Below are 26,294 nucleotides of genomic sequence, written 5' to 3'. Positions count from 1 at the left end.
TCGTGGGACTATCTCAACCTATTATTACAGCTTCCCTTTGATACTCTCAAAGACTAATAAATAATCCCAACGGAAAATGGAAAAAAGTTCAGAATTCAGTACTTTGTCCGTATCTGTTCAGGCTGATAATTTCAGGAGGTTGGTAAACCAACGAGCCACGGGTGCAAACACATCTAACAGCCCCTGCATCCCTGCATTTCAGGATGTCGGAAACACACACAATGTACAGAGATGTCCCCCGCAGCGGAGCCACGGGTGCAAACACATCTAACAGCCCCTGCATCCCTGCATTTCAGGATGTCGGGAACACACACAATGTACACAGATGTCCCCCGCAGCGGAGCCACGGGTGCAAACACATCTAACAGCCCCTGCATCCCTGCATTTCAGGATGTCGGGAACACACACAATGTACACAGATGTCCCCCGCAGCGACAGTCACTGCAGCCCCGCAGCTTTCAGCTGCTCTACCCCTGCTATGCAACTTTCTGAAATAAACTAACATCATAAAAGGCTTTTCTCTCAGTATCAAATTGCTTGTGGCAGAAATTTTAAGACTACTATTCTCGTGTTACTCTCAAAGATGTGTACCAATAATAGAGGAATTATGTGGATTTGGGGAAACCAGAAATTAGGTTATATACTGGCATGCTGGTGTAGGTGTGATGACCTTGGTTACTGGAAAGGAAGAATGTGTGCATCTCTCCTGCTGCCTCTGCAGAGGCTTTGCCTCCAATTTCTACATTAAAGACTTGGCTTCTCTAGGAATTTCATTAAATATTAAAACATCAAATAGAATACTCTGAGATCAATTAATCATGATCATATCATTTCATTGTAAAAACAACACAATGCATTAGGACATTAGTATAAATAATTCAAACTATGGCACAAACTGCTGTAGACACAGCTAGAACCCTGGATAAAAACCTGAGGATGGGGGAGATATGGCACTAAGAGCCTGCTGAGCTCCAGGAACGAGACTCTGTCTCAACGGGGTGGACAGTGTTCCTGAAGAAGAAGATGCTTCAAGTTGTCTTTGACTGAGACATACCCACACAATCTTACCTTTTAGAAAATAAAGAATTTCAATTGAGCTTTAAACAGGTGAAGAAAGAAAAGAGGAACCATTTAATAATCCAAAAGTTATGGATTTGAACTGGGGAAGAACCTCTTAGAAAAGAGATCGGACTGGAAGTCAGAGCCAGTCATGGTAATGCTCGATAGAAACTCAATATCATGACCTCTTTGACTTTGGATTTTTTTTTTTTAAAAGTTATTTAAAATTTTTTAAGTATGAGAGAGAAAGAAAGACTAAATTGTCTTTGTGGTCTTATAGACACTTATTCTGTAAGTATGTATTTACCTTTAAGGTTCAAAATTCTATCCTTCTGTAGATTACAGGCAAGTGAATGTAAAAAGAATAGCTTGTTGAGATTGTTAAAACAAATAAAGGAATACAAGCTAATGATTTTATTCAATAAGACTGTTAGTAAATATTAAAATACATTAAAATATGCATCTCACTGATTTTTTTTTAGAAAACCAAGTGTCCATTTATTTTCAGATTTATTTTAAGCAAATTACGTATTTGTCCTTTCAAATCAAAGTGGAAAACTTATATTATCTATACTATGTGCTCTCCAACCCCAAAGGATTTTACATTGTGAACATTACAAATTGGCAAGCCCACTAGGCAATGAGTGGGCTAATGCCTGGAAACACCAGACACATTATCCACTGAAGGAGAAAGTTCCATGTCACCCCAGTCCCTTACAGGAGCACAGCACTGCATGAAACCTACTTGCTCTATAAGGTTTTAACCAAAATTAATCAGTTTTCAAGAATCCTACCTGTTCTGAATGAGAGCAATTACTTGGGAATAGGTCTTTCCTATGACACTTTCTCCATTGACTTTTATAATCCGGTCACCTTCAAAGAATAATTACAAAGAATAATTAAATAGAAAGAAAAAAAATAAACAAACTAACACATTAGGAACTCCGGAAAGAATTCGCTTTGGGTAACTGCAAAGTAGCTCTCGAGACTGCTCCATCTCTTTGCTGTTCTAGTGGGCTGGGGTCAAATTGCTTGCTACCTGAACTACACCCCACACCCAATGTGCCCTTATTTTTAAAACACACTTGCATATTTTTAAGTGCCTGTTACAAAAATAAATCTATCTGCTGATGCCTCCAACTTCCCATGAAGTACAGCAATGGTCCAGGTAAGAATTTGGATACTGATGAACTTAAACTGCAATGGCCCCAGGTGCTGCTCCTGTCCTGTTGCCCTGTCTCCAGCTACTCCTCCCCTTCCCATCAGGCTTCAGATGATGCTAATGGTTCAACAGGGCCATCTGATTTTATCTCCTCATTTTTTACAGTGTTCTTCCAATCTACATATCTGGATAACTGATAAATGTGCTAAGAAACTTAAATACGAATATATGCAATTTTTGTACTTTGAATCTATTAATTTACTCTTCATTTTAATGGAGAAAATATTAGATTACTCAAAAAAAGGAATAAAAAGGCAAAAAAAGGAACAAAGGACAGAATAATGGGAAATAGAAAAAAAGTATTTTTGTGTGCTTATCACATTATCTCCTACTTACTGTCTCAAAACTGTGACACCTGGAATGACAGGTGATACACTAGTGAAATTCTGCATGTGTAGATACTAATATGCATGTTATACATATTAATGATATTAATATAAGGGTTACTTTAAATATGATAAGGATAATTACAATGCAGTCTAATAAATCTCAGTAGTGGTACTCACTACTTTTTGTAGCTGAAAATATCTTTATTCAAAGGGAACTAAAAGAAGCATATAGAGGATGTCAATTTCTATTTTGAATTGCTTTATGCATTACAAACAACAAAAATATTCTAAAGTATTTGCTAAGCTTTGATTTTGAGTTATTTTATTAATGTCTCAAATTAAATTAGAAAGATATAGTATCAAGCAGCTATTAAATCTCCCTCAGTAGACCACTCCCACTGATACTTGGAAATGAAGGAACTTGCAGGTATTCAGGGAAGCTAAGTCATTCTGTAGGTTTCCTGCCTGATCAGGCACTTCCGGACTTAGAGATCCTTTTGTCAAACTTCAACTATAGATTTCAAAGAGACTGCAAGTCTGTGTCTTAACTAAAAGTGCCCAGATTTTATCAAGTTTCATTGTTCTGTCCGTTCAGCTACATCCACTGAGTTTCAAGAAAGACAAAACTCAATCTCAGCAACAACAAAAAATGTGGAGAGAGAGAGAGAGAGAGAGAGAGAGAGAGAGAGAGAGAGAGAGATACATAGAGGAATAGAAAAGGGAAAAAACTACAGGAAAAGATGTGTAAGGAAAAGTGAAATGAATGTATGAGACACTGATGACTAGTACCTGTGCATAATCCAGCCTCAGAGGCAGGCCCGCCTTCCTTCACTTGTTTAACAAATATGGTATCCATCGGCTCCAATCGGTTTCTCTGCTTTCCTATGAAAGAAAAAAAATCCCAAGTCAAGGTTTTACTTCACAGTGTTTTAATAAAACTCCCAAACATAAAATGAGAGTTAATTAAAACAGGGGTAGAGATTTTTCAGAGTATTAAACACAACCTGAATCTGGATGCTAATGCGAGACTGTAGGGATTTTCCTTAAATGAGCATTTATTTGCTTCTGCCATAACACAGTTGATGGTTTCCATTTATTGAGCATATTCTGTATATTTATGACTAAATTATATGCCATGATATCCTACAGTACAGCTCCTAATTTCCATAGCTAATAAATATAACGACCACTAGAGCACAAAGAGGACCAAGTCTTGAAGGGGTAAAAGATCTTCAAAGGTCACAGAGCTAACAAATGCCAAAATTGTTACACAGCAACACCCAGAGTACTGCTTTCTAAAACTAAATTGTGCTAACACTGAAGACATTCCTTTCTTCTAAGAGCTGATGGGAAAACAGGACATAAATAGGAGAAGACAGTGTAAAACTTGGTTAAAGACAGATACGGAATGTAGTGGTGACAGCAAGAACACGGTCGACATGAATACAGCCAGTGTAGTGGTTTGAAAGAAAATGCCCCCAAAGGGACAGGCACTACTAGAGCTGTGGCCTTGTTAATGTAGGTACGGCCTACTTAGAGGAAGTGTGGCACTTTGGGGGCAGGCTTTGAGGTCTCTTTTGCTCAAGTTTTGTCCAGTGTGACAGTTGACTTCCAACTGCCAGCAAGATGTGGGACTCTCAGCTTCAGCATCATGTCTGCCTGCATGTTGCCATGCTCCCTGACATGATGATAATGAACTGAACCTCTGAAACTGTAAGCTGCCAATTTGCTTATAACAGTTGCCATGGCCATGGTGTCTCTTCACAGCAATAAAAAAAGCCTAATTAAGGGAGTCAGTATTTCACAAGCTGTCGTCCACAGCCCCTCCTATAGATATATAAATACCCCAGCATTTATGGAATATAAATTGCATAGGGTTCAAACAGAATTTCATTTTGTTTACAAGTTTCCAATGCGACCTTAATACTACAATGTGAGAAGAACGTTTCCAAGAAACAGATGTCAAGGAAAGAGTCAAAGAAGAGAGAACAGGCCAGCTGACCGATAAACACCATGATGAGCCCACAGTTTTCAAGGTTAAGACCATTGTGGCCTGCACCACCTGGGGCTGAGTTAAAAATGCTGGGTGGTGGTGGTGCACGCCTTTAATCCCAGCACTCGGGAGGCAGAGGCAGGTGAATCCCTGTGAGTTCGAGGCCAGCCTGGTCTACAAGAGCTAGTTCCAGAGCAGCTAGAACTGTTACACAAGGAAACCCTGTCTTAAAAAAAAAAAAAAAAAAAAAAAAAAAAGAAAAGAAAAAAGAAAGAAAGAAAAGAAAAGAAAAGAAAAAAAGAAAAAGAAAAAGGATGGTCTGTAGATTGGCTCCAGATAGTCTGAGGTTAGCGAGAACCACTGAAGTAGAAGACACAGACCTTTAAAGAAGAATGTAACTGAGTAACAAGGCATATGCATGCATATGGTAATCTAATGCTACTTACTAAGTAGCAGCACTGGGGAGAAGAGGATGCCACATATGAGAATGCTTCATTATAGCCACATGAAACTGTCTTCATGTCTGCACAAAGGAGGCTCGAAAGACATCTCTCAGTAACAGACCATCAATCGGTCACTCCTGTTCATACCTAGCTTTGTAATCCAAAAGACGCCCTCTAAAGCAGTAACTCAACCACCTACGCCATCTTACTATAGTAGCAACTGCTTATGTTTCAGAAGCCAGTAGGCATGGCTGGGAGCATTCAGGTGGTACGGTCACAGACCCCTTTGTCACGTGAAAATGTCTGTTCTTAACTTGTGTTCACTGAAAGTATCACTACAAAAACTGTATATCTGCTTCTTTATTTGCTGTATGTGTGGCTAATAAAGCTAATGGTGGGAAATGTATCATTCTTCCTGACATCCACAGCACCTAAAGAATGGTTGGTACAGAGCTGGCATCTAACAAGCACTTACAGAGTTGATGAATAAACACATTAGTCTAACTCTCTCAGGCTTTGGAGATAGGCATCGTGACTGTCATGACTGAGCAGGAATGAGAAACGAAGCATTCGGCAGAGGCAGAATGACATGGCATCTCAGTAACTGACATTAATCCAGGTGTCCAGCTTTATTTATACAAGCCCACTTACAACTACAGTCATGAGCCTAGCATATACAGCAGTGGCTATACCAAACAGCACTAGGTGTGTAAAGGCCATGCTGTCTATCTGCATTTCTAGCTGTTTTTCTTTGTAGTGCTGGGATGGAACCTAGGGCTTGCACTTTAGGTGAGAGCTTTGCCAATGAGTTACATCCCATCTAGATATGTGCAAACAGACACTACAACACAAACTCAGTGACAAAAATCACCTAGGGACATCTTCCCATAATGTACTGCCATTTTAGCCGATGCAGAGATGCAATTTCTATGAAAAAAAAAATGTATTTCAATTTAAGTCATTCAAAATGCAAACACTGAATTCTAATCCAGAAAGAAGCTAGTCTGGCTAGATCCCTTTGTGACCAACCCAACATTACAACAGCTCACATTAAAAGAAAACCACTTGTCTTTTTGGCTAAAGATCTGAGGATTTAATGTTTTATCAAGACATTGCTTTCATAGGAAGGTTTGTAAAATAAAAGACATTTGTTTTCTATTGATGTCTCTCATCTGTCTCATTTAAAAATATAAAACATAGAGGCTATAGAGATGGCTCAGAAGTTAAGAGCCCCAGCTGCTCTTACAGAGGACCCAAGTTCGATTCCCAGCACCCACATGGCAGCTCATAACCATCTGCAAGTCCAGTTCCAGGAGATCTGATACTTTCTTCTGGCCTCCTTGGGCACCAGGCACACATGTGGTACACAGACATACATGCAGGCAAACACCCATACACATAAAATAATGAAATATTAAAATAAAAATAAGAGCTTGCTACAAATATTTATTAAATACAAATGATTATTGATACATTCTACAAAATAATAAAAAGTTAGTTGGGTAGCAATGTGTTAACATCTAAAAATTCTGGTAGCGAAGTTTACTTATCCAGAGGAGAGCTGACCAAAATAATTTGGGCCTAATGTTTACAAAAGAAATACTACTTTTGCAGTGGCTTCTTTTGTGAAGCCAAATCAATTTACTATTGATAAGTCTATCATCACACTATGCCTATGGAGGTAGAATCGATTAAAAAAGAGGTCAACAATATCAATAAGCCATAACATATGCTGAGAATGAACTCTCTTCTAAATTCTACCAGGGTTTAATATAATCCCTCTTATAAAAAATGAAAACTGTTCTTCATATATCCCTTAAATATAAGCAAGCCTCAGTAGAAATTTATGTCTTCGATTTCTATAGTCAGATTTTATATTTTGAGTTAAGACATTTGGCTCATTAATTTTAACAGTACACACACACACAGACGGGGCAGGGGAGATGAAATTCTGTTTCATCTTGAGCTCATATGCGGTGCATCCCTATAATTTAAACATTCAGAAGGTGGAGGTATTAGAATCATGAGTTTGAGGCCAGCCTAGCTAGAGAGCAAGCCTTGTCTTAGATGAATGGACAAACTAACGAACCAACGAAAGAATGAATGTTAAAGAGACTGCTCAGCAGGTAGAGTGCTTCTTGCTGAGTTTGTATCTCCAGCACCCACATAAAAAGCAACCATGGCAGCGCACCGTTATAACCAGCCCTACACGGGCTGATTTCGGGGATGCACTGGCCAGCCAGCCAGCTGTAACCATGAGTTCCAGGTTCAGTGCAGTATGACTCAAAACACAGAGTGGAAAGTGATAGAAGATGACACCCAAAATTATTTGCATTTCTGCATAAGTATGTATACCCACATCCACACATGTACAAACATGTATATGCCACATATACACCAAGCAAACAAAAACAGGGTAAGTAAATAAAATGTGTGTCATTCAATCTCATCAGTCATTAGGTTTTGCAGATCAGTTTCTGGACATATAAAATGAAAAGCCCAATACTGAGTTTTAATAATCCAACAGGGAGACTTATTGCTGTTTCCAGACAGCTGCCTTGGTGATTCTTCCATTTTCCTTCCTTTACTTCTTTCTCCATTTCTTGACTTTTTGAAGACACAGAACATGTTTAAAAGGTCAAGTATCTTACTCTGGTGTCTTTTTATTGACCTTCTCTAAGTATTTATACTAGCATATCTGTATAACTAACTAAATCTTTATCTTTGCAGAAAATAAGCAAATCAAAGGGTCTACATGGGTGCAAAAGGCTAAATGAAGTGACCACGCTTGATTAAGTTGGCATGGAAAGCACACATGAACTGACTGAAAGCTCAGGACAACATTTAAAATCAGAGAGCACATAAACTTTACAATAATGTGATCAGCTGTGCTTAAGTAAAAAGAATTAGTAATATACAGGTAGGGGGAGCCATCCAATTCTGAATGTCCAGGGAAGTCATATTCTGTGCCCAGGATAATGGAGTACTTCAGAAAAACTTAGGCCCTATACCACGACATATGGTTTAAAACCCCACCTTTACCATTTACTTTCCAATCCAGCTACCAAAATTTGTAATATTTGATATAAGTTCTCACTAATTAATTATTAGTTATTGATATGAGCGTCAAATTTAACTGAGAGCTCTTTTTTAACCTGGCAAGTATTTTTTTACATGACTTGCTTACATGTGCCAGTTTGCTCATCTGCAATGCAGTAACAACAGTAGTTACGCCTACCTGACAAAGTTGTGAGCATTAACGTTAAGATATTAAATATATATGACTATGCTCATTTTATTCTAAACCAGGTTCACAGACAAGGTTTACACAGATGAAGACAAGCCCTGTGAGAAGACATCAACCTTGTATTTCTGCAGGTAATCAGAAAACACTGGCTGAGAAATTATCCATTAAACTCAACAGTCATATTAGAAGGAAGCTGAAGAGCACAGTCCAAAGAAAACAGAAACGAAAGGGAAGAGGACATAAAGGTACAAGCACAAAATGTTCCAATATCCCTGTTGTGAACTAGATTCCCAACTCCAAAAAGATTGGTGGCTCACACTGAATATGACATCTCTAAAGTCAAGAGAGATAATTTCAATCTATAACAAACTTCTTTAGAGAATGCTCAAATTGAAATCAGCTGCAGCATTTATTTTACCTGAAAATTTTTAGTACGAAGGTACACAGAGTAGACAAATCGTAAAGAAACAATCTTTGACCTATGCCAGTGTGGTAGTTTGAAAGAAAATGGCAAAGGGAGTGTCACTATTAGGAGGTATGGCCTTGAAGTAGGTGTGGCTTTGTTGGAAGAAGTGTGGCACTCTGGGGGTGGGTTTTGAGGTCTCCTTTGCTCAAGCTTCACTTAGTATCACACACGAGTTCACTTTCTTTCTTTTTTTTTTTTTTACGAGTCCACTTTCTATTGCCTTCTGATAAGATGTAGCCAGCACCATGCCTGCCTGCAAGACCTCATGTGCCCTTGCCATGATGATAATGAACTGAACCTCTGAAACAGTAAGCGAGCTATACCAATTAAATGTTTTCCTCTTAAGACTTGCTGTGGTTATGGGGTTTCTTCACAGCAACAGAAGCCCAAACTAAGATGGCCAGTTACAAAAACAACCCTGAAAAATTCATAAAGAGATCATGACAACCATGGAATTCTACAGTTCTAGAACAAAGTAACGTACCTATGATTGACTGAAAAAACAGTATTGTCATGTGTACACAAATATGTATACACACTTATATTCACATTGCCCAGAAATACAGCAAATAATAGCTGATAAATAAATGAGATTATATTAAACTAAAATGATTCTGCATAGAAATAGAAATAATCATCACAGTCAAAAGATATCACACAGAATAAGATAAGATACTGCAAATTACACCTCTGAAAAGTCAATAACCAAAATATTAAGAAACTACAAAAATTCAATAGCAAAAAAAAAAAAATCAACCAGATAAAAAATAGGCAACAGATGTAAGCAGACACTTCTCAGCAGGCATATTATTAGGTGGTCAACACATAGTGAAAGCAAGCGTTCCACATTACTAAGTAGCAAAAAAATACAAGCCAAAACCACAGTGCACTAGAAGACAAAAGTAACAAGTGCTGGCAAGGACCAGAAAAAGGGAAGCCCTTTTCACTGGTGGCAACTTAAAGTTGTACAGATGTCTTAAGAGTTTCTACTGCTGTGATAAAACACCATGGCCAAAAGCAACTTGGGACTGGAAAAGGTTTATTTCTCTTACAGGTCGTACTCCTCTGACTGAGGAAAGGCAAGGCAAGAACTGGAGCACAGGCCAAGAAGAAGCACCATTTAACTGGCTTGATCACTATGGCTTCAATGGCTGTTTCCATACACAACTCAGGACCCCCTGTCCAAAGGTGTCACGGTCCACAGTGAGCTGGGTCTTCCATCAATCATTACTAAAGAAAATGCAGGCAGAACTGACATTATGGAGGCATTTTCTCAATGAACAGTCCTCTTGCAACAGGGATTGACTGATTGATCAATAGTGGAATGCATACCTTGGCAGGGACTGATTGACTGATCTAAAGAGGGGAGTGGAAAACTAGGGGAGGTGTTAATTACCAAAGGAGGGTGGGAGATAAATACAGAAGGAGGTAAGAGGATGTCAGAAAAAATATCATAAGGGAGAAATCATACTAGTAATCTATTAACCTAAAAATATAATACACCTAAGTTTGAATATACATAAACATACACTGTTTAAATGAAATTATCCCATCTGGGCTAAGAAGGTTCCTCTCAAGAGCCATAGACTATTTAGCAAAAACCATAACACCATAACACCAGGCATGGGAAGTCCTCTTATTGGTCAAGGTTGTCAAAGAGAGTCCCAGAACATTGTAGGATACTGCTGTAGTCTCTGGTTGCTTCCAAGAAGTGGAAGTTAAGTCACTATTGCTAAGTCATCATGCACTAAATTTGAATATATAGCTGAGCAGATCTGCAATTAACTCATGAAGTTTGAATATATGGCTGAACTGATTCACTATTAACTCATGAAACTGAATACAACGTTGAGTAGATCCGCTATTAATTCATGAAGTTGAATATATATGGGCAGATCATTTTCTACCCAGAGGATCTGAGTTGGACCTGACCTGAATGTCTCCTTCCTGAGAACTAGCTCTCATGATACCAAAACACGTCACAGAAGCCTCCAAAGGGGAGGAAGCAGCCAATAGTTTTATCCAACTATGTATGATGCCTACAAACCACAACAATCAGCATGGCATGATAACCCCAAGAGTGCAATAGTGGCATGCATACCTTGGCAGTAACCAACAGCAATCTAATTGCTCAACAAGAGGAAAGTAATGCCTGGTCTTGGAAATCTAGCCAGTTACCTGGGGCTAGTGAGGTCATAGATCTTGCAGAACCTGTAATTGCTTCTTTCCTAAGTTGGCATAACCTCCAACCACCTATTAGATATTTATCTTCATACCCACATTTAAGTGCAGTCCTCTCCCTTCATCAAGGGAACTTCTCTTTGCAACAGATGGAGATCATTATATAAAATGACAGTTGATCAAAATGCAGAGCTGTGAAGCTCAGCTCCAAAGGTACATATGAAAGAGTTACTCCTACATCTAAAGCTCAGGGATCATTGCCAAAGAGGGGCAGAAAGATTGTAAAAGCCAGAGAACAGGATGTTTGCTATAAAATTGTGTCTCCTAGAAATGTCAGAGAAGCTATACCCATGAAGTCACATTGGCAGAAAAGCCCAAACATGAGTTGAACAAAGACAATGCCAATAAACATGCTGACACCGAGGGGAAACTAATGTGTCCTCAATCATAGATGAAGACTCCCAGGCCACTAAGGAATGCTCAAAATGGGAGAACCAGCTTTCCACAACAAAGAGTGCCCCAGCTGGTTAATCAATATCAAGTGGTCAGTCTTGGAAACATACACGAGTAATGTAGTACGGACTGAACAGGTTGTATTCGTAGATTTAGGAAGAAATACACACACACACACAAAATCAAAAATAGTAAAAACTACCAAAGAAAAGAACCCATGAATTTTAGAGTAGGGAGGTGGGTATATAGGAGAAGCTGGAGGGGGAAAAGAGAAAGGAAAAAGTGCTGCAATTATAGTATAATCTCAAAAAAATTTAAAAAATAAAAATATTTGTAAGGTTTAACCTGTAAAATATTTCTAAATTCCTTTTATGTACTCATTTTTCTTCACATGGCTTTTAACTATCAAAAACATTTAACACTGAGATTTGGAAAAGAGCTCACTGGTAGTTCTTTCAAGGGAACCGTGGAGCCTTTGGCATTGTCCAAATCCACTGAAATATGAATTTCTTTATTAGGTTGTTTTTCAAAACTAATATCAATACAAATAATAAATAACCATTATATACATAAATGCAAATTAACTGGGACCAATAAATTGTAGTGGGCTATTAGTCAATGAGTAAAAATCACATTGACAAAAAACAAACAAAAAACAAAAAGACCCTCTTCCCAAATGGCCAAATGGCTCTATTCTAGCATATGTCAAGTTGACATAAAACTAACCAACACAACAACCATTATGGAAAACAGTATAAAGTACTGTCAAATAAATAAATGGGAAAAAATCCGTAAGACCCAGAAGTCCCATTGCCGGCCATACAGCCCACACTTCGCGCCACCGTACCACCGGCAGTAGCTCTTGTCACCAGGCTGATCTTGAACTCACAGCAACCCTTCTGTCTCAGACTCTCAAGGCTGTGATTACAGGCACGAGTCACCACATCCAGTTATAAAAGTCATCTTAATATCCTAAAATAAACACACTACTTCATGTTTAAAAATGCATGTATCATATAATCAAACACTAAAATGCTACAGCTGATTTGTTATCCTTTTCTTCTTTTGTGGTAAGGGCAAAAGCAAATGGGAAAAAGTAATTTATTAAATCAACGTGTTCTCCAAATTCTATTTGACATGCTCATTTTCAGAATGCTAGCTAGTACATTCAAGTTTTATCTCCCAGTCTGCAATTTAAGAGAACCTGACCTCAAGTTATAATTATGTCGGAATGGAACTGGGATGAGATCTGTCATGTTTCAATCACAATTGCATATACTTCATCAAATACATACTTCCTTTATACAACCTGACCTTTAAATAATGGAGTTAAAAAATCTTTTAAAACCTTAAAAAGAAGACTATATTTGAACTTACTTATGTTGAAACTCTTACAAATCAGATACATACAGATCTTTAAGACTTTTTGCCATGGTAATGTATGTCATATACTCAGAACCAGACAGGCTAATACCACGAACCCCAGGAGCCTATCTAAAGAGCTATGAAAATCCTGTTCCATTTAAGCACACTCATGCACTTATAAAACATTTTATATTATACCCCAGATGTTGATTCATTCATAAATACTGTAAATACTTCGGCAAGGATAGCTGAAAGATAAGTTCAGTGTTAACGTACAGGCAAATCAGAGAACCACTGCAGGGAGTCTCCACGATAAGGAGTACTCTGCATGGTTTCTCACATACACTGAGCACAAACCAAGTTTTATCTTCTTAAACAGCTACTGAACATGAATGACTGACACGGCCCCCAAAACCATGAGACAAACACAAAAAGGTCTCACATGTGAAAATCAGAAGACAACCTATGTTAAGTTTATAAACAAGTTACCCATCCTGTGGATCTGCTCAGTTACATATTCCAATTTCATGGGGTAATAGTAGATCTGCTAAGTTATAGATTCAAAATCGATTGAGTTAATAGTAGATCTGCTTAGCTATATATTCAAGTTCTGTGAGCGTACAGTGGACCTGCTCAGCTATATGTTAAAATACAGTGAGTTTATTGCCAATTTACTCAGCTATATTTTCAAATTCTCTGAGTTTATAGAAGAGAAAACATGTCACTTGAATATCTCAAGTGCACAGAATGGTACCTGGCATGTAAGATGCTCCATAAACACCCTCTGCAACAATTGTCACACTGGAAGATGTGACACAGTAAAAGAGCTTTTGTCTCCTGTCCTGGTCAGTTCAGAGCCAGGGCAGGCAATGAGAGTAATGTAAGTACAACACCACTAGGTGTCAGGCATGAGTCAAAAAAATGTTAGTGTTCTAGCTAGGCAGAAACACAGGGAGCATGTTATCACCCAACAAAAATTTACCGTTTCATAGTGATTTTCTTATTATGAACAAAATAGCCCCACAATTACCTTTCAGAGTATTTCAAGTTCACAAGATGTCAGATTTTTCTCTAAGTTTTAGCAGTTTCAAAAGTCATGTATCATGCCTAGAGTCACAGACCCGTTTTGTTTTTTTGGTTTTTTTTGCTATGATAGGTTGTGATTTCTCTGACCAACCAAATTGTTACAGCACTCTTAATCATAAGCAACAACTTTCCATCTCTCAATTCTCCTCAGTCTTGTCAACAACTTCCTTTGTGTGTTCTCTACTGGTCAAGACTACCAGCCTCCCTCAGGAATCTTTCTAAGATCGTCTGTCTACATGACGCACATCTCAACAAAACTTAGCAACTTCAACCTCTTCTCCCCTGACCTTTCAAAGTATGCAGTATGCCCATGTGACTAGAGAGAAGACCAACTACACACCAGCTCTGCCTCCAGTTCCTCCAGTTCTCGGCCCCGCAATACAGCTGATGAAGCTGAGCCACACAGTCAGGTTTCTGCTCAGGAAAGGCTCTTGCTGTTCAACTCCTGTTCCCTCGAGGCTGCTCTTCCAAACTTCTGCCATTTTAACCTGCTCTCCCTGCAGCACACGTCACACTGGATCTGTCTCCTATTTCCTGCACTTCTGCTGCTCTGGCCTCATTTTATTTTTTAAATGCTAAGTTTTCATTTCTCCTGTGTCCTGTTCTCAAGCAAGAACTTAGCCCTCACAGCCTTCTTCAGAGTCTTGGTCCACAGGTACCAGTTCTTGAGCATGTACTTCAATCAGCTCAACATCATCTCCCCGAAGCGCCCTTTCTCTCGTCCATGCGGCTGTGACTGGTGTTGTGTGCCTCTGTCCTACTGCACACTTTTCCCATGCGGCTGTGCCTGGTGTTGTGTTTCTGCCAGTGCTGATGCACTCACTCGTCTCCAGTCACTTGTACTTCAGGGTTTTCTGATATGAACAAACATCCCCAGGACAGGCATACAAACTCAGCAAGGTGACACTGCTGTCTGGGCACGGGTTGATGTTCTAACAAACATCCTAATTCAACCTCTGTCAACTCCATTGTCCTCTGCAACTTCACTAATGTGCTACTTGTCAGAGAGTATCCTTCTGGCCACTGACCTAATGCATTTCTGCCACAATGACAAGCTTTTCACTGACACCTCAAAATTACCACCTCTTAATTAGCAAAGCGCCAACTTTGGTTGTCCTCAGATCTTTCTGTAATGATATTTCATTTGTATTTTAATAAATAAAGCTTGCCTGAAGTTCAGAGACAAAACAGCTGCATTGATCAGCCTTATAGACCAGGCAGTGGTGACACACACCTTTAATCCCAGTAGCCACACTAGTTTGCCACAGAAACCAGGCAGTAGTGGAGCACGCACGCCCTTAAATCCCAGCACTGTAGAGGAGTGTAGACAGCTCTCAGACCCAGCCTCATTCTGAGATTCCTGGAAGCAGGATCGCCATTTTGGACTAAGGTAAAAATAAGAGTCAGTGGGTGGCTGTTTTACTTTTCTGAACTTCAGGCAAGTTTTATTTATTAAAATGCAATTGTAATGTCACTACATCTTTTTTCTGATTTTTCTTGCTCTGACCATCATTAGACATTATCTTCCCTGGCCCCATCTTTACTCTGGGTCCCATGCTCTCTGGATGATTTCATTATGTTCAGGACCTAACTCTAGTATATCGACTGCTCATTCGTAAATGGCTGGTCCTCCTCAAGAACTCCAGACTCTGTGCCCTAGTGATCATCAGAAAAGCTCCTGATCCCAAACTGAACCCCACTCCCTGGGGACAGGAAGATGCTTCCTTCTGGCATCCTTTGATTCACGGAGTTTCCATTCGGTCAACCTATCAACCTAGAAAAGCTAAGTATGACTCTCCATGTATCAGTCACCCACAACGAATACACACAATCCACCCCACCCCGCTCTTCCCCAAAGCTGGGCAAATATTACTTCAGCATGTGCTGTTTTTCCTTCCTCCGCATTAAGTCCATCAACAATCTAACCAACGTTCTCCTAAGCACTCTTCCCTGGTGTAAAAATAATTCATTCCACCACAATCCTATAACAACTGTACACTTTCTTTCAGTACTTTAAAAGAGTTATTTTATATTTCTACCTTCCAACAGATTACAAGTTTCTTGAAATCAGAGTGTCATATGTGTGGGTCTGTATATTTCCAATAAATGCATGGCAGAAACTATTCTGAGTTTGAAGGAAGAAAACAAAAAAAGAAAAACCAAAACTCCTTGGCCTATATTTCAACTGAGAGGGGGAAAGTATGAAGAAATTAGTGTGAGGTGATGTTATGGAGAACACCACACAGGAGGAGAAGGAAAGAGAACATGAAAGGCAGGGCTGTTTTTACTGATGGCTGAGGAAGTCCACTGTATCAGGTGGCATTTGATCAACACTCTGAGGGAAGTGAGGTTAGAGGCCACAATGCTTCCTTCCACGCAATCAGTTTAGTGTCTGGCTCATGGTACAGACTGAACAGATGTTTGCTAAGTGAATGAAAAAACAAGAAATGGATTTCTTAGTTTATTGTGCTCAGCTTTAGCTGCGCACGTCTGTTTTGTTTTCATGCCAATGATGAGAAATTATGTGCTAAACATCAAAAGCAGGGACTGTAAATTCCACAATTAACTTTTATGAAGTTAGGAATCCCATACTTTCTGTACAGGCTGGCTGGAAAGTAATCTGAAACAAGAGCAGGGTAATCCAGCCGAGTGGTGTCTGCGAGCCAGGTCATAAGTTACCGAACAGCTAGGAAAACACAGCTCAACCCCCACCCCCCAATTCCAGGGCTGCCCAAGGCGACGGTCCTGAGAGAGAATATCTGCAGAGCAGACGGTCATGCTGCAGAGACTGGGCAGACTGTGTGAACTTTGCTCATCCTTTTACAACTATATCCCTCTCCAGTGCCTCCGATTAGCTCTCTGAAGCTCTTTCATATTTAAAAAAGGGCTTAGAATTCTTAAAGATATTCTGAAATCACATCTGATTTATTGACCACCAAGTTAATTTCATGTATTAGTTTTTTCAACTTTTAAAAGTTTACTCCTAAAAAGCAGATTTCTGACATTTACTTTAATCCAGCTGAATTCCCTTCATCACAGATTACCATTCTTTACCTTTAAGTAATATCAAGACTTACTTTTAAATTTCTCACCTACAGAGTCTGAGTTTCTATGTAAGTTCAAGATTGTTCTATTTTCATTATTTTCTCATACACACATTTAGTTATTTAAAATGTGGTTTCTAAATCAACCCTTGAGTTGCAGAGACTATGGGGAGTAAGAAGGAGAGACAGAACTAGTTTTCTCACGCAGAGCAGACACAGAGTAACAAGCAAAGCCCTGCAGCGCGGACAGCAGTCACTCAGGAACAGCACCACAGTAGCCATCACCACAGCTGTCACCATCCTTCCCTTTATTCAATGGTCACTGGTGCACATAAGCTCCTACTATGTGCCAGGGACCTACTCACTGAAAATTCAGCCATCTGAGGCATTTCCTGTCCTTTATAACTTTTGCTCTGAGAAGAATACAGAGGAATCATTTCAAAAATACATTGATAGCTAAGTGGAGTGGATCTTAAAGTGGATCTGTCCCTGACTTGGGAGGCTAAGGAAAGAAGATTACTTGAGCCCGGGAGTTCAAGAGTGCCAAGTCAACACAAAGAGATCCTGATTCTTTACACAAGGAAAGAAGGGGAGGAAAGAGGGACGGAGACCAGCACAGGGGGAGAGGAGGGAAGGCAGCCCTGGACAACTAAGTGTCTCCTTTGCACGATCTCATGACCAGCCTTGGCTTCATACTTGCACCAAACCTGTGCTAGCGCCACAGCCTGAACGGGCAATCCAAGAGGCAGGGATTCTCACCAAATTTACCACAAACACGAACGATCAACAGCTGTCTCCATGAGCAGGGATTTTTCCAGTGTATTATTAATGAACATATCTTCAATCTTCTACTAATTGTGAAACATTTCCTACAAAATAGACCTTCAAAATATTGAAACTGGCTATCACTTTTCTATTAGCTTATTTCTAGCAAAACCATGAAAATCTAGTCATATTTAAAAAATGAAAATAGCTGGGCAGCGGTGGCACACACCTTTAATCCCAGCACTCAGGAGGCAGAGGCAGGAGGATCTCTGTGAGTTCAAGACCAGCCTGATGGAAAAGAGCTAGTTCCAGGACAGGCTCCAAAGCTACAGAAAAACCCTGTCTCAAAAACAAAGCAAACAAACAAAAGAAAATATTTAACTGAGGCCTTGGAAAGAAGCAGACAGTGACAGAATATGAGGAGAAAGGACGTCACAGTCCTTCCGAGAAGCTCCACTGGCCCCACCTGACTCAGATCCTCCCTCTGCTACACTGTTAGAAATGGCTGAGCATTAAAAGAACAGAGGAAAAAACTTAAGCACGCTATGTGTGTACATGTGTGTGTGTTTTGTGTGCGTGTCTGTGTTGTGTGTTCTGTGTGCATGTGTCTGTTTTGTGTATGTGTGTCTGTGTTTTGTGTGTGTGTGTCTGTGTTTTGTGCATATATCTGTGGTATGTGTGCATGTCTGTGTGTTTACCTCCAAAAAGGTATGACCAAATTACAATGTCTTAGCAACAGCAGAAGCCAAGTAAGACTAGAATTGCATCTCCAAGATTACTGAAGGATGTACAAAGCAAAAATGGGGGCAAAACAAAGGAATTCCATTAAATAAAAACTGAACTTCAATACAGCACAACAATGATATGCAGGCAGGAGAGCCTAAGTAGAGTTACCAAGCCAACTATTAAAAGAATGAGAATTTATCACTTAACATACCAAGTAGAAAGTATGAAGGAAAAATGGCTTTTTTAGTCTCAAAAAGGAATTTATAAGTAAGCCTGAATCAACAGATTCTTACAACAAAGATTAAACAAAGGGCTGGAGAGAGAGCTCAGTGGTTAAGAACACTGGCTGTTCTTCGAGAGGACAGGAGCTCGATTCTCAGCAACTACACAGCAGATCACACCATCTGTAACTCTAGTTTCAGGTGATTTGATGACCTCTTTTGTCCTCTGAAGATATCAGGCATGAAAGTAGTGCACAAACAGACATGCAGGCAAAACAAACACTTATACACATAATAAATAAATACATATATACATAAATAAATGTAAAAGATTAAACAAATGAAAATTTTCATTAGTTATCAGTATCTAAGTTTCTAAATACATATAGCTTGCTAACTGGCTTCATGGTCAACTTCCTCTCATGGACCACAGGAAAGCTAGACAAGGCAAGGAGCCTCACAGTCTCCAAAGGCTGGGAGGGAAGCAAGGTGTGCAGGGCCAGCCTGGAAAGGATCAAATGCCTTCAGCTGGGATGGAGAGGAGGAAGAAGGCCAGGCTATCAAGCATGAAGATGCCATGCTCACATTTCCCTCTAGAACCTTCTGAAGGAAGGAGTTCTCCAACCATCAGATCCACTGTCCAAACTGAGCCAGCATGTCCTAACTGCTGCCCAAAGCAGAGTTCTTTAAGAAGATTGCTCCCAACCTATCTACCGCTTGCTGGCCTAGCCGCGCCTTCCTTAAAAGCAGACTGAAGTCTGAGGCTTCTCCTAATAAACTGTCCCTTCACTTTTCTCCCTCAGGGCCAGATCTGTATCGGATTATTTGTCCATCATAATCGTTTCCCCTACCAATGCTCTTGCAGGAGCTGCTGCTGCTCGGTGACTGCTAATCTCAATACAGTCACTGAGCAGAGAAGCCAGAATCTTCAAGTAGAAAAGCCAAAGTTGATGATAATAAGCATGACAGTAGGAACAAGCTTGGTTCGGTCAGCAATACAAAGTTGGTTTAACACCTAAAAATCCAACCAATATACACACATTCACTATATCAAAAGATGGACAGAGAAAAAGCAAAAAATGCAGACCAACTAATCTATACTCTTCAACAAGCCAAGGATTTTGTTTGGTTTTAGGTGTGTGTGTGTGTGTGTGTGTGTGTGTGTGTGTGTGTATGCGTGCACGCACTTGCTTGCTTGCTTTCTTTTTTGAGGCTGGGACTCATTGTGTATTCCTGGCTGTCCCAGAACAACTCAGATACACCTGCCTCTGCCTCCTGAAGGCAAATATTCATTTACATTTTCTAAGTAATGCAGACACAATAAAAATTCTAGCAACTGAAGCCTAATTCTAAAACTTTTATGATACTACATAATAAATGAAAATAGCCTGAATTTTTTTCTTTTTCTTTTTTCCTGTTGGTGGGTTTAATCCTGAGTTGGTGACAAAGCACCAAGTTAGTTACACCTCAGTCCAAGCAAGGTATCGTGAACAAATGGAAGAATATGCTGCAGGATAAAGCCTCTTCTCAAGCCACAACAATCAAAAGCAGTGCTGTCCTGATGCAAATAAAATGACCAGGGAAACAGAACAACACGAATGATGTGTGTCTGTAAACAATTCCTGGTTTGGAAACTACATAATAACAAGCCACCGGCCAACTCCCAGAGCAAAGTCCAGGACAGACCAACGCCGAGACGGACAACTTTATGAGCAAGGCAATTTTCGCTACACGGTAATTGAAGGTACAGACTTTACACTAAACACTGTGGAAATGAAAATAAAAATTATAGAAAAAACTTCTCTTGGTCTCAAACCACACACCAAAGCAATAATGATGGGCAAACAAGTTCTGATCGTGGATGGTGAAACAACAGCACCTTAGGAAACCACAGTGAGTATCTTCATGTCCAAGGGATACAAAGTTCTCAAAGAGAACTCAAAGTGTCAAAAACAAGTAACACCAATTCAGACTGTATTAAAATAAGAAACGTATTAGAATTAGTAAGAATCTGAAAAGCAAGATCAATGGACATCCAACTACAACATAATGCGGCTAACTAAAGCGTCGACTGAAATACTAACGCCTACAAGTCGGTAACTAAAATGGACTTGAGTTTGGTTCCCAGCACCGTGTGGTGGCCCACAACCTGTAGCTCTAGTTCAGGAATCTAACACCCTGTTCTGACTTCCTCAAGTGCCAGGAAGAAGCAAGCATGGGGCAAAGACATACATGCAGACAAAACACCCATATACATACAATAACAAAATAATAATTTTAAAAATAAATAATGAGCAATGGACATCAACAGATATTTCTACAAGTAGGTTACACAAATGGCCAATAAACACACAGAAAGATATTATCTAAAAGTATTAATAAGTTAAATGCAAATCAAAACCACAAAGAAATTTCACTTCATACCTATGAGGTTGGCTCTAATATAGAAACAGAAACTTGTCAGAGAGAATGCAGAGAAATGGAGACCTCCTGCAGTGCATGGGAGTATGGAAATGGTGAGGCCATTGTGGGAAAGAGTGTGACCAGCAACCACACTCTTGGGTATCCGTCCAAAGAACGGAGAACGTGGACCCAAATATCAGCACATATATGTTCACAGTGGCACAAACAATAGCCATAAGGACTATTAAGTCTAACTGTCCAACAACAGGTAAATGGATAAACAGTGGTGTGCGTGTATGTGTGCATGTGTGTGCGTGCGCAAATGTGTGTGTTTGCACACGCACATGTGTGTGTGTGTGTAGAGAGAGAGAAAGATACAGATATGCCACTTAGTTGTTAACTTGAAAGTGGTAAATTTTATTGTCATTCATGACAAAAAATGTTTTCAAGCGAGGTGTGGTAGCTTATGCCTTTAACTGTACCACTCAGGAAGCAGAGGCAAGTTCTATACGTTCAAGCTATATAAGGAGAATTGCTTAAAAAGAAAAGTTTACAAAATTCGTCCACTTCGCTGTGTATTCCACTATATATCACAATTATTTACCTATTTATACATTAATGACTATTTTGGTCAAATTTAGTGTTTATTTTGAAAGGACAGTTATAAATATTTCTATAGAAATACTTTTTGCTAACATTTAATTTATTTTAGGTCCAAACCTAGGATTTCTCTTATCATCTCATAAAAATAAATGACAAGAGCATTCCACATATCAAAAATATAACTGAACCGAAATGAAAAGCAAATTCAGACATTAAGATAATAAATATGGGGCTGGAGAGATGGCTCAGCGGTTAAGAGCACTGACTGCTCTTCCAGAGGACCGGGGTTCAGTTCCCAGCACCCACATGGCAGCTCACAACTGTCTGAAGATCCAGTTCCAGGGGATCTGACACCTTCACACCAGTGCACATAAAATAAAGTAAATAAACAATAAGAAAAATTAAAAAAAAAGATAATAAATATGGGGAGGGAGGACTGGGATGTGAGAAGGGAGAGGAAACTATAGTCAGGATGTAAAACAAATAAATTTTAAAAAATAAATACGCCTTGTTAAGCTGAGGCTCAATTTTTAAAAAGCCAGTAACATGCGAGCTTGTAAAATTGAGGAAAGATAGAGAACATGTGTGAAATGCTCTGCTGTGCTAGTCAAAACTGCACCTGAAGCCAAACACACTGTTAGCAGTGTGACTAATCCAGAGAACACGCTGTTAGCAGTGTGACTAATCCAGAGAACACGCTGTTAGCAGTGTGACTAATCCAGAGAACATGCTGTTAGCAGTGTGTACAATCCAGAGAACACGCTGTTAGCAGTGTGTACAATCCAGAGAACATGTGCTGTTAGCAGTGTGTACAATCCAGAGTACACGCTGTTAGCAGTGTGTACAATCCAGAGAACACGCTGTTAGCACTGTGTACAATCCAGAGAACACGCTGTTAGCAGTGTGTACAATCCAGAGAACACGCGCTGTTAGCAGTGTGTATAATCCAGAGAACACGCTGTTAGCAGTGTATACAATCCAGAGAACACGCTGTTACCAGTGAGTACAATCCAGATAACACATGCTGTTACTAGTGTGTACAATCCAGAGAACACATGCTGTTACCAGTGAGTACAATCCAGAGAACACACTGTTAGCAGTGTGTACAATCCAGAGAACACGTGCTGTTACCAGTGTGTACAATCCAGAGAACACGCTGTTACCAGTGAGTACAATCCAGAGAACACGCTGTTAGCAGTGTGTACAATCCAGAGAACACGCTGTTAGCAGTGTGTACAATCCAGAGAACACGCACTGTTAGCAGTGAGTACAATCCAGAGAACATGCTATTAGCAGTGTGTACAATCCAGAGAACACGTGCTGTTACTAGGGTGTACAATCCAGAGAACACACTGTTAGCAGTATGTACAATCCAGAGAACACGCTGTTACCAGTGAGTACAATCCAGAGAACACGCTGTTAGCAGTGTGTACAATCCAGAGAACAAGCTGTTAGGAGTGTGTACAATCCAGAGAACACGTGCTGTTACCAGTGAGTACAATCCAGAGAACACGCTGTTAGCAGTGTGTACAATCCAGAGAACACACGCTGTTAGCAGTGTGTACAATCCAGAGAACACGCTGTTAGCAGTGTGTACAATCCAGAGAACATGCTGTTAGCAGTGTGTACAATCCAGAGAACACGCACTGTTAGCAATGTGTACAATCCAGAGAACACGCTGTTACCAGTGTGTACAATCCAGAGAACACGCTGTTACCAGTGTGTACAATCCAGAGAACATAGTCTTCTTTCTTCTACACTTTCAAGCCTGAATTCCATAAAAGCTAAACTCTGAGAGGCCATAGCAGAAACTGAGAGGAACTTCAGAATCCGGATTCTCTATCTCTTGCTAATTACTTAAGTGGCATGCTTCAATTACATCACCTAAAACTAGAGGCAGTAACTGCATCCACCCTTGCAAAGCTGTGCTGCTAAGGATTAACTACTGTGTTGTCATCAGTACTGTTGCCTGCTCTAGCCCTGGGGCCACCATCATGACCATCTCTCTCTCCTACTTCCTAAAATAAGACTAAGACGCCTACAGCTATTCTACTAAGGAGCACTAAAAATTAACAGAAAATATACAACTAATTAATACCTATCCAGTTAAGTTAATTAAAAACAACTCAATTAAACATGTATCCTATAGGGTTCAGCTAAGGACTCCACAGAGCTCAGTCAGAACAGCTGCATTTGAAAAGAAATGCAAATGTATTTTTCACACTCACCACCAAATCTCTGGCTACTGACTGCCCAGAAAGAAAAACCTCTTGCAACACAATTTCAGGTCCATATTTTAGCTACATTATTCTGAAAGAATGTGTTTTCAGCATGTTAATAGAAATGCTAGCATACAGTACACCCCATTTTCTCAGCTTTCTAAGCCTCTTTTCATCACTCAAACTGTGTTTCATTGAAGCACACTTGTTTCCACACCCAGCTCTGAGGTGCTCTGGACTCAACGACTGACTGGTCCGCTTCAGTTCCCTCCCTGGAGATTTAGGAGTGCCACAAGAAAGAGGGCATGGCGAGGGCTGGACCTGCCACAGAGCATAAGCTCATGGACACAGAGTCTAGCTTTCCCGGACAGACTCTTCCATGGGTCGCACTGCCCAGCTGCTGCTGCGTCACTCTGGCATGCCTAGGGCCAGTGCACACCATCCTTTGCATCCTGCCTGTCCTGGGTCTTGTCACTGTTGGAACACACCAGTACATACTATAGAGCTATTCCATAAGAAAAAAAATCAAATCACAAATGTCACAACTGATACTATGCACACAACTCCCAGGTACTCCACACTATTATTAACAGGCTAGAACAATGGAAATACAATGGAACTAAGAAAAGGAAATGACAGCAACAGTCAACCTTATTCTCATGTGATTATGAGTATTACTCCACAATTTGAAAGGACAATGGGGCATCAAGACGATACCAATTGTTCAAAACAGCTATTCTCTCCAAAATAGTCCCCACTTATAGGGTCTTTTCTTGTAATGGGGAGTGCAGCATTAGGAAGAACTGTACTGGAGGTGCAGCATTAGGAAGAACTGTACTGGAGGTGCAGCATTAGGAAGAACTGTACTGGAGGTGCAGCATTAGGAAGAACTGTACTGGGGATGCAGCATTAGGAAGAACTGTACTGGAGGTGCAGCATTAGGAAGAACTGTACTGGGGATGCAGCATTAGGAAGAACTGTAATGGGGAGTGCAGCATTAGGAAGAACTGTACTGGAGGTGCAGCATTAGGAAGAACTGTACTGGAGGTGCAGCATTAGGAAGAACTGTACTGGGGGGTGCAGCATTAGGAAGAACTGCACTGGAGGTGCAGCATTAGGAAGAACTGTACTGGGGATGCAGCATTAGGAAGAACTGTACTGGGGATGCAGCATTAGGAAGAACTGTACTGGGGGGGTGCAGCATTAGGAAGAACTGCACTGGAGGTGCAGCATTAGGAAGAACTGTACTGGGGATGCAGCATTAGGAAGAACTGCACTGGAGGTGCAGCATTAGGAAGAACTGTACTGGGGATGCAGCATTAGGAAGAACTGTACTGGGGATGCAGCATTAGGAAGAACTGTACTGGGGATGCAGCATTAGGAAGAACTGTACTGAGGGGTGCAGCATTAGGAAGAACTGTACTGAGGGTGCAGCATTAGGAAGAACTGTACTGGGGGTGCAGCATTAGGAAGAACTGTACTGGGGGGGTGCAGCATTAGGAAGAACTGTACTGGGGGGGTGCAGCATTAGGAAGAACTGTACTGGGGGGGTTGCAGCATTAGGAAGAACTGTACTGGGGGGGTGTAACATTAGGAAGAACTGTACTGGAGGTGCAGCATTAGGAAGACTAAGAACCACTGCTTTAAAGGAACTGTATGCTAGGGATGTAAATTCATTGTAAAAACAGCCACGTGGAGCAACACTGCTGAAGCATTCTCTGTTTTCCAGAACAGGGACATATACAATACCATGTCCTCCTACTGAATGCAAACAATACAGTGTTTTTAACAGATTCTTTGGCTGTTAGGAAGCTTAAAATCAAACTCAGCTTTTCTTTTAATAATGACACACAGAACATATTTATGTACACTGAATCTCCTGTCAATCAAATTAATGTTTTTACTCAAAACCTATCAGTTTCTTTGAGAATCTCAAGTGTTTGGGCCGTATTCACCCCTCCCCATACTCTTCTCACAGCCACTCCCCTTTTCCCACCCGTCCAACTCTGTACCTTTTTTTAAATTAACTTATTTCTTACGATTAAATGGCAACATGGTATTTCTGTATGTGGACAACTCCATTTTGAATAAGAGTATGTATAAAATGGGTGGATTATCCTTTATCTACATGTTACTATTCCTCTCCAAGTTTCTTTCTCTGAGACCTGGCCCCTGCAGGTGTTTCCATTAATTCTTCCCATTCAAAGCACTAACTACATCCAATTAGCTCAACAGGCTGTAGCAGATCCATCAACGTCCACACACGACTTCCTGGTTATATTTTTCTAGACTTATTAGGCATGCATTTTCCCCGTAACAAGCAGGACACTATGTTGCCATATCTGCCCCAGCACATCGGCCTGGGACGTGGTGGGAAGATGACAGAGCACTCAAATGCCCTTTGCTCGCACCGGTGCTTGTTCCGTCCACTGTCCCTGCCCCTGTCACAGCAGGAGCGTTTGGAACTCG

The 26,294-nt window shown here is 40.2% G+C and overlaps 1 protein-coding gene across 10 annotated transcripts in view; it reads right to left on the bottom strand.

Moving 5' to 3' along the window:
* Positions 1–26,294, bottom strand: part of Arhgap21 (Rho GTPase activating protein 21) — a 131,010-nt gene that overhangs the window by 40,569 nt on the left and 64,147 nt on the right. For all 10 annotated transcript variants that reach the window (XM_057787947.1, XM_057787950.1, XM_057787952.1 and 7 more), the window contains 2 exons: positions 3,400–3,492; positions 1,854–1,932 (listed from right to left, as the gene is read on the bottom strand). In XM_057787947.1, the coding sequence (XP_057643930.1) occupies positions 1,854–1,932; positions 3,400–3,492 (172 nt within the window). The remainder of the gene's footprint in view (positions 1–1,853; positions 1,933–3,399; positions 3,493–26,294) is intronic.

This window comes from Chionomys nivalis, chromosome 13 (genome assembly GCF_950005125.1).
Source record: "Chionomys nivalis chromosome 13, mChiNiv1.1, whole genome shotgun sequence".
In the NCBI taxonomy this organism is placed as follows: Eukaryota; Metazoa; Chordata; class Mammalia; order Rodentia; family Cricetidae; genus Chionomys; species Chionomys nivalis.
The sequence above is the reverse complement of the archived record's forward strand: the minus strand, read 5'-3'. Positions and strand labels throughout refer to the sequence as shown.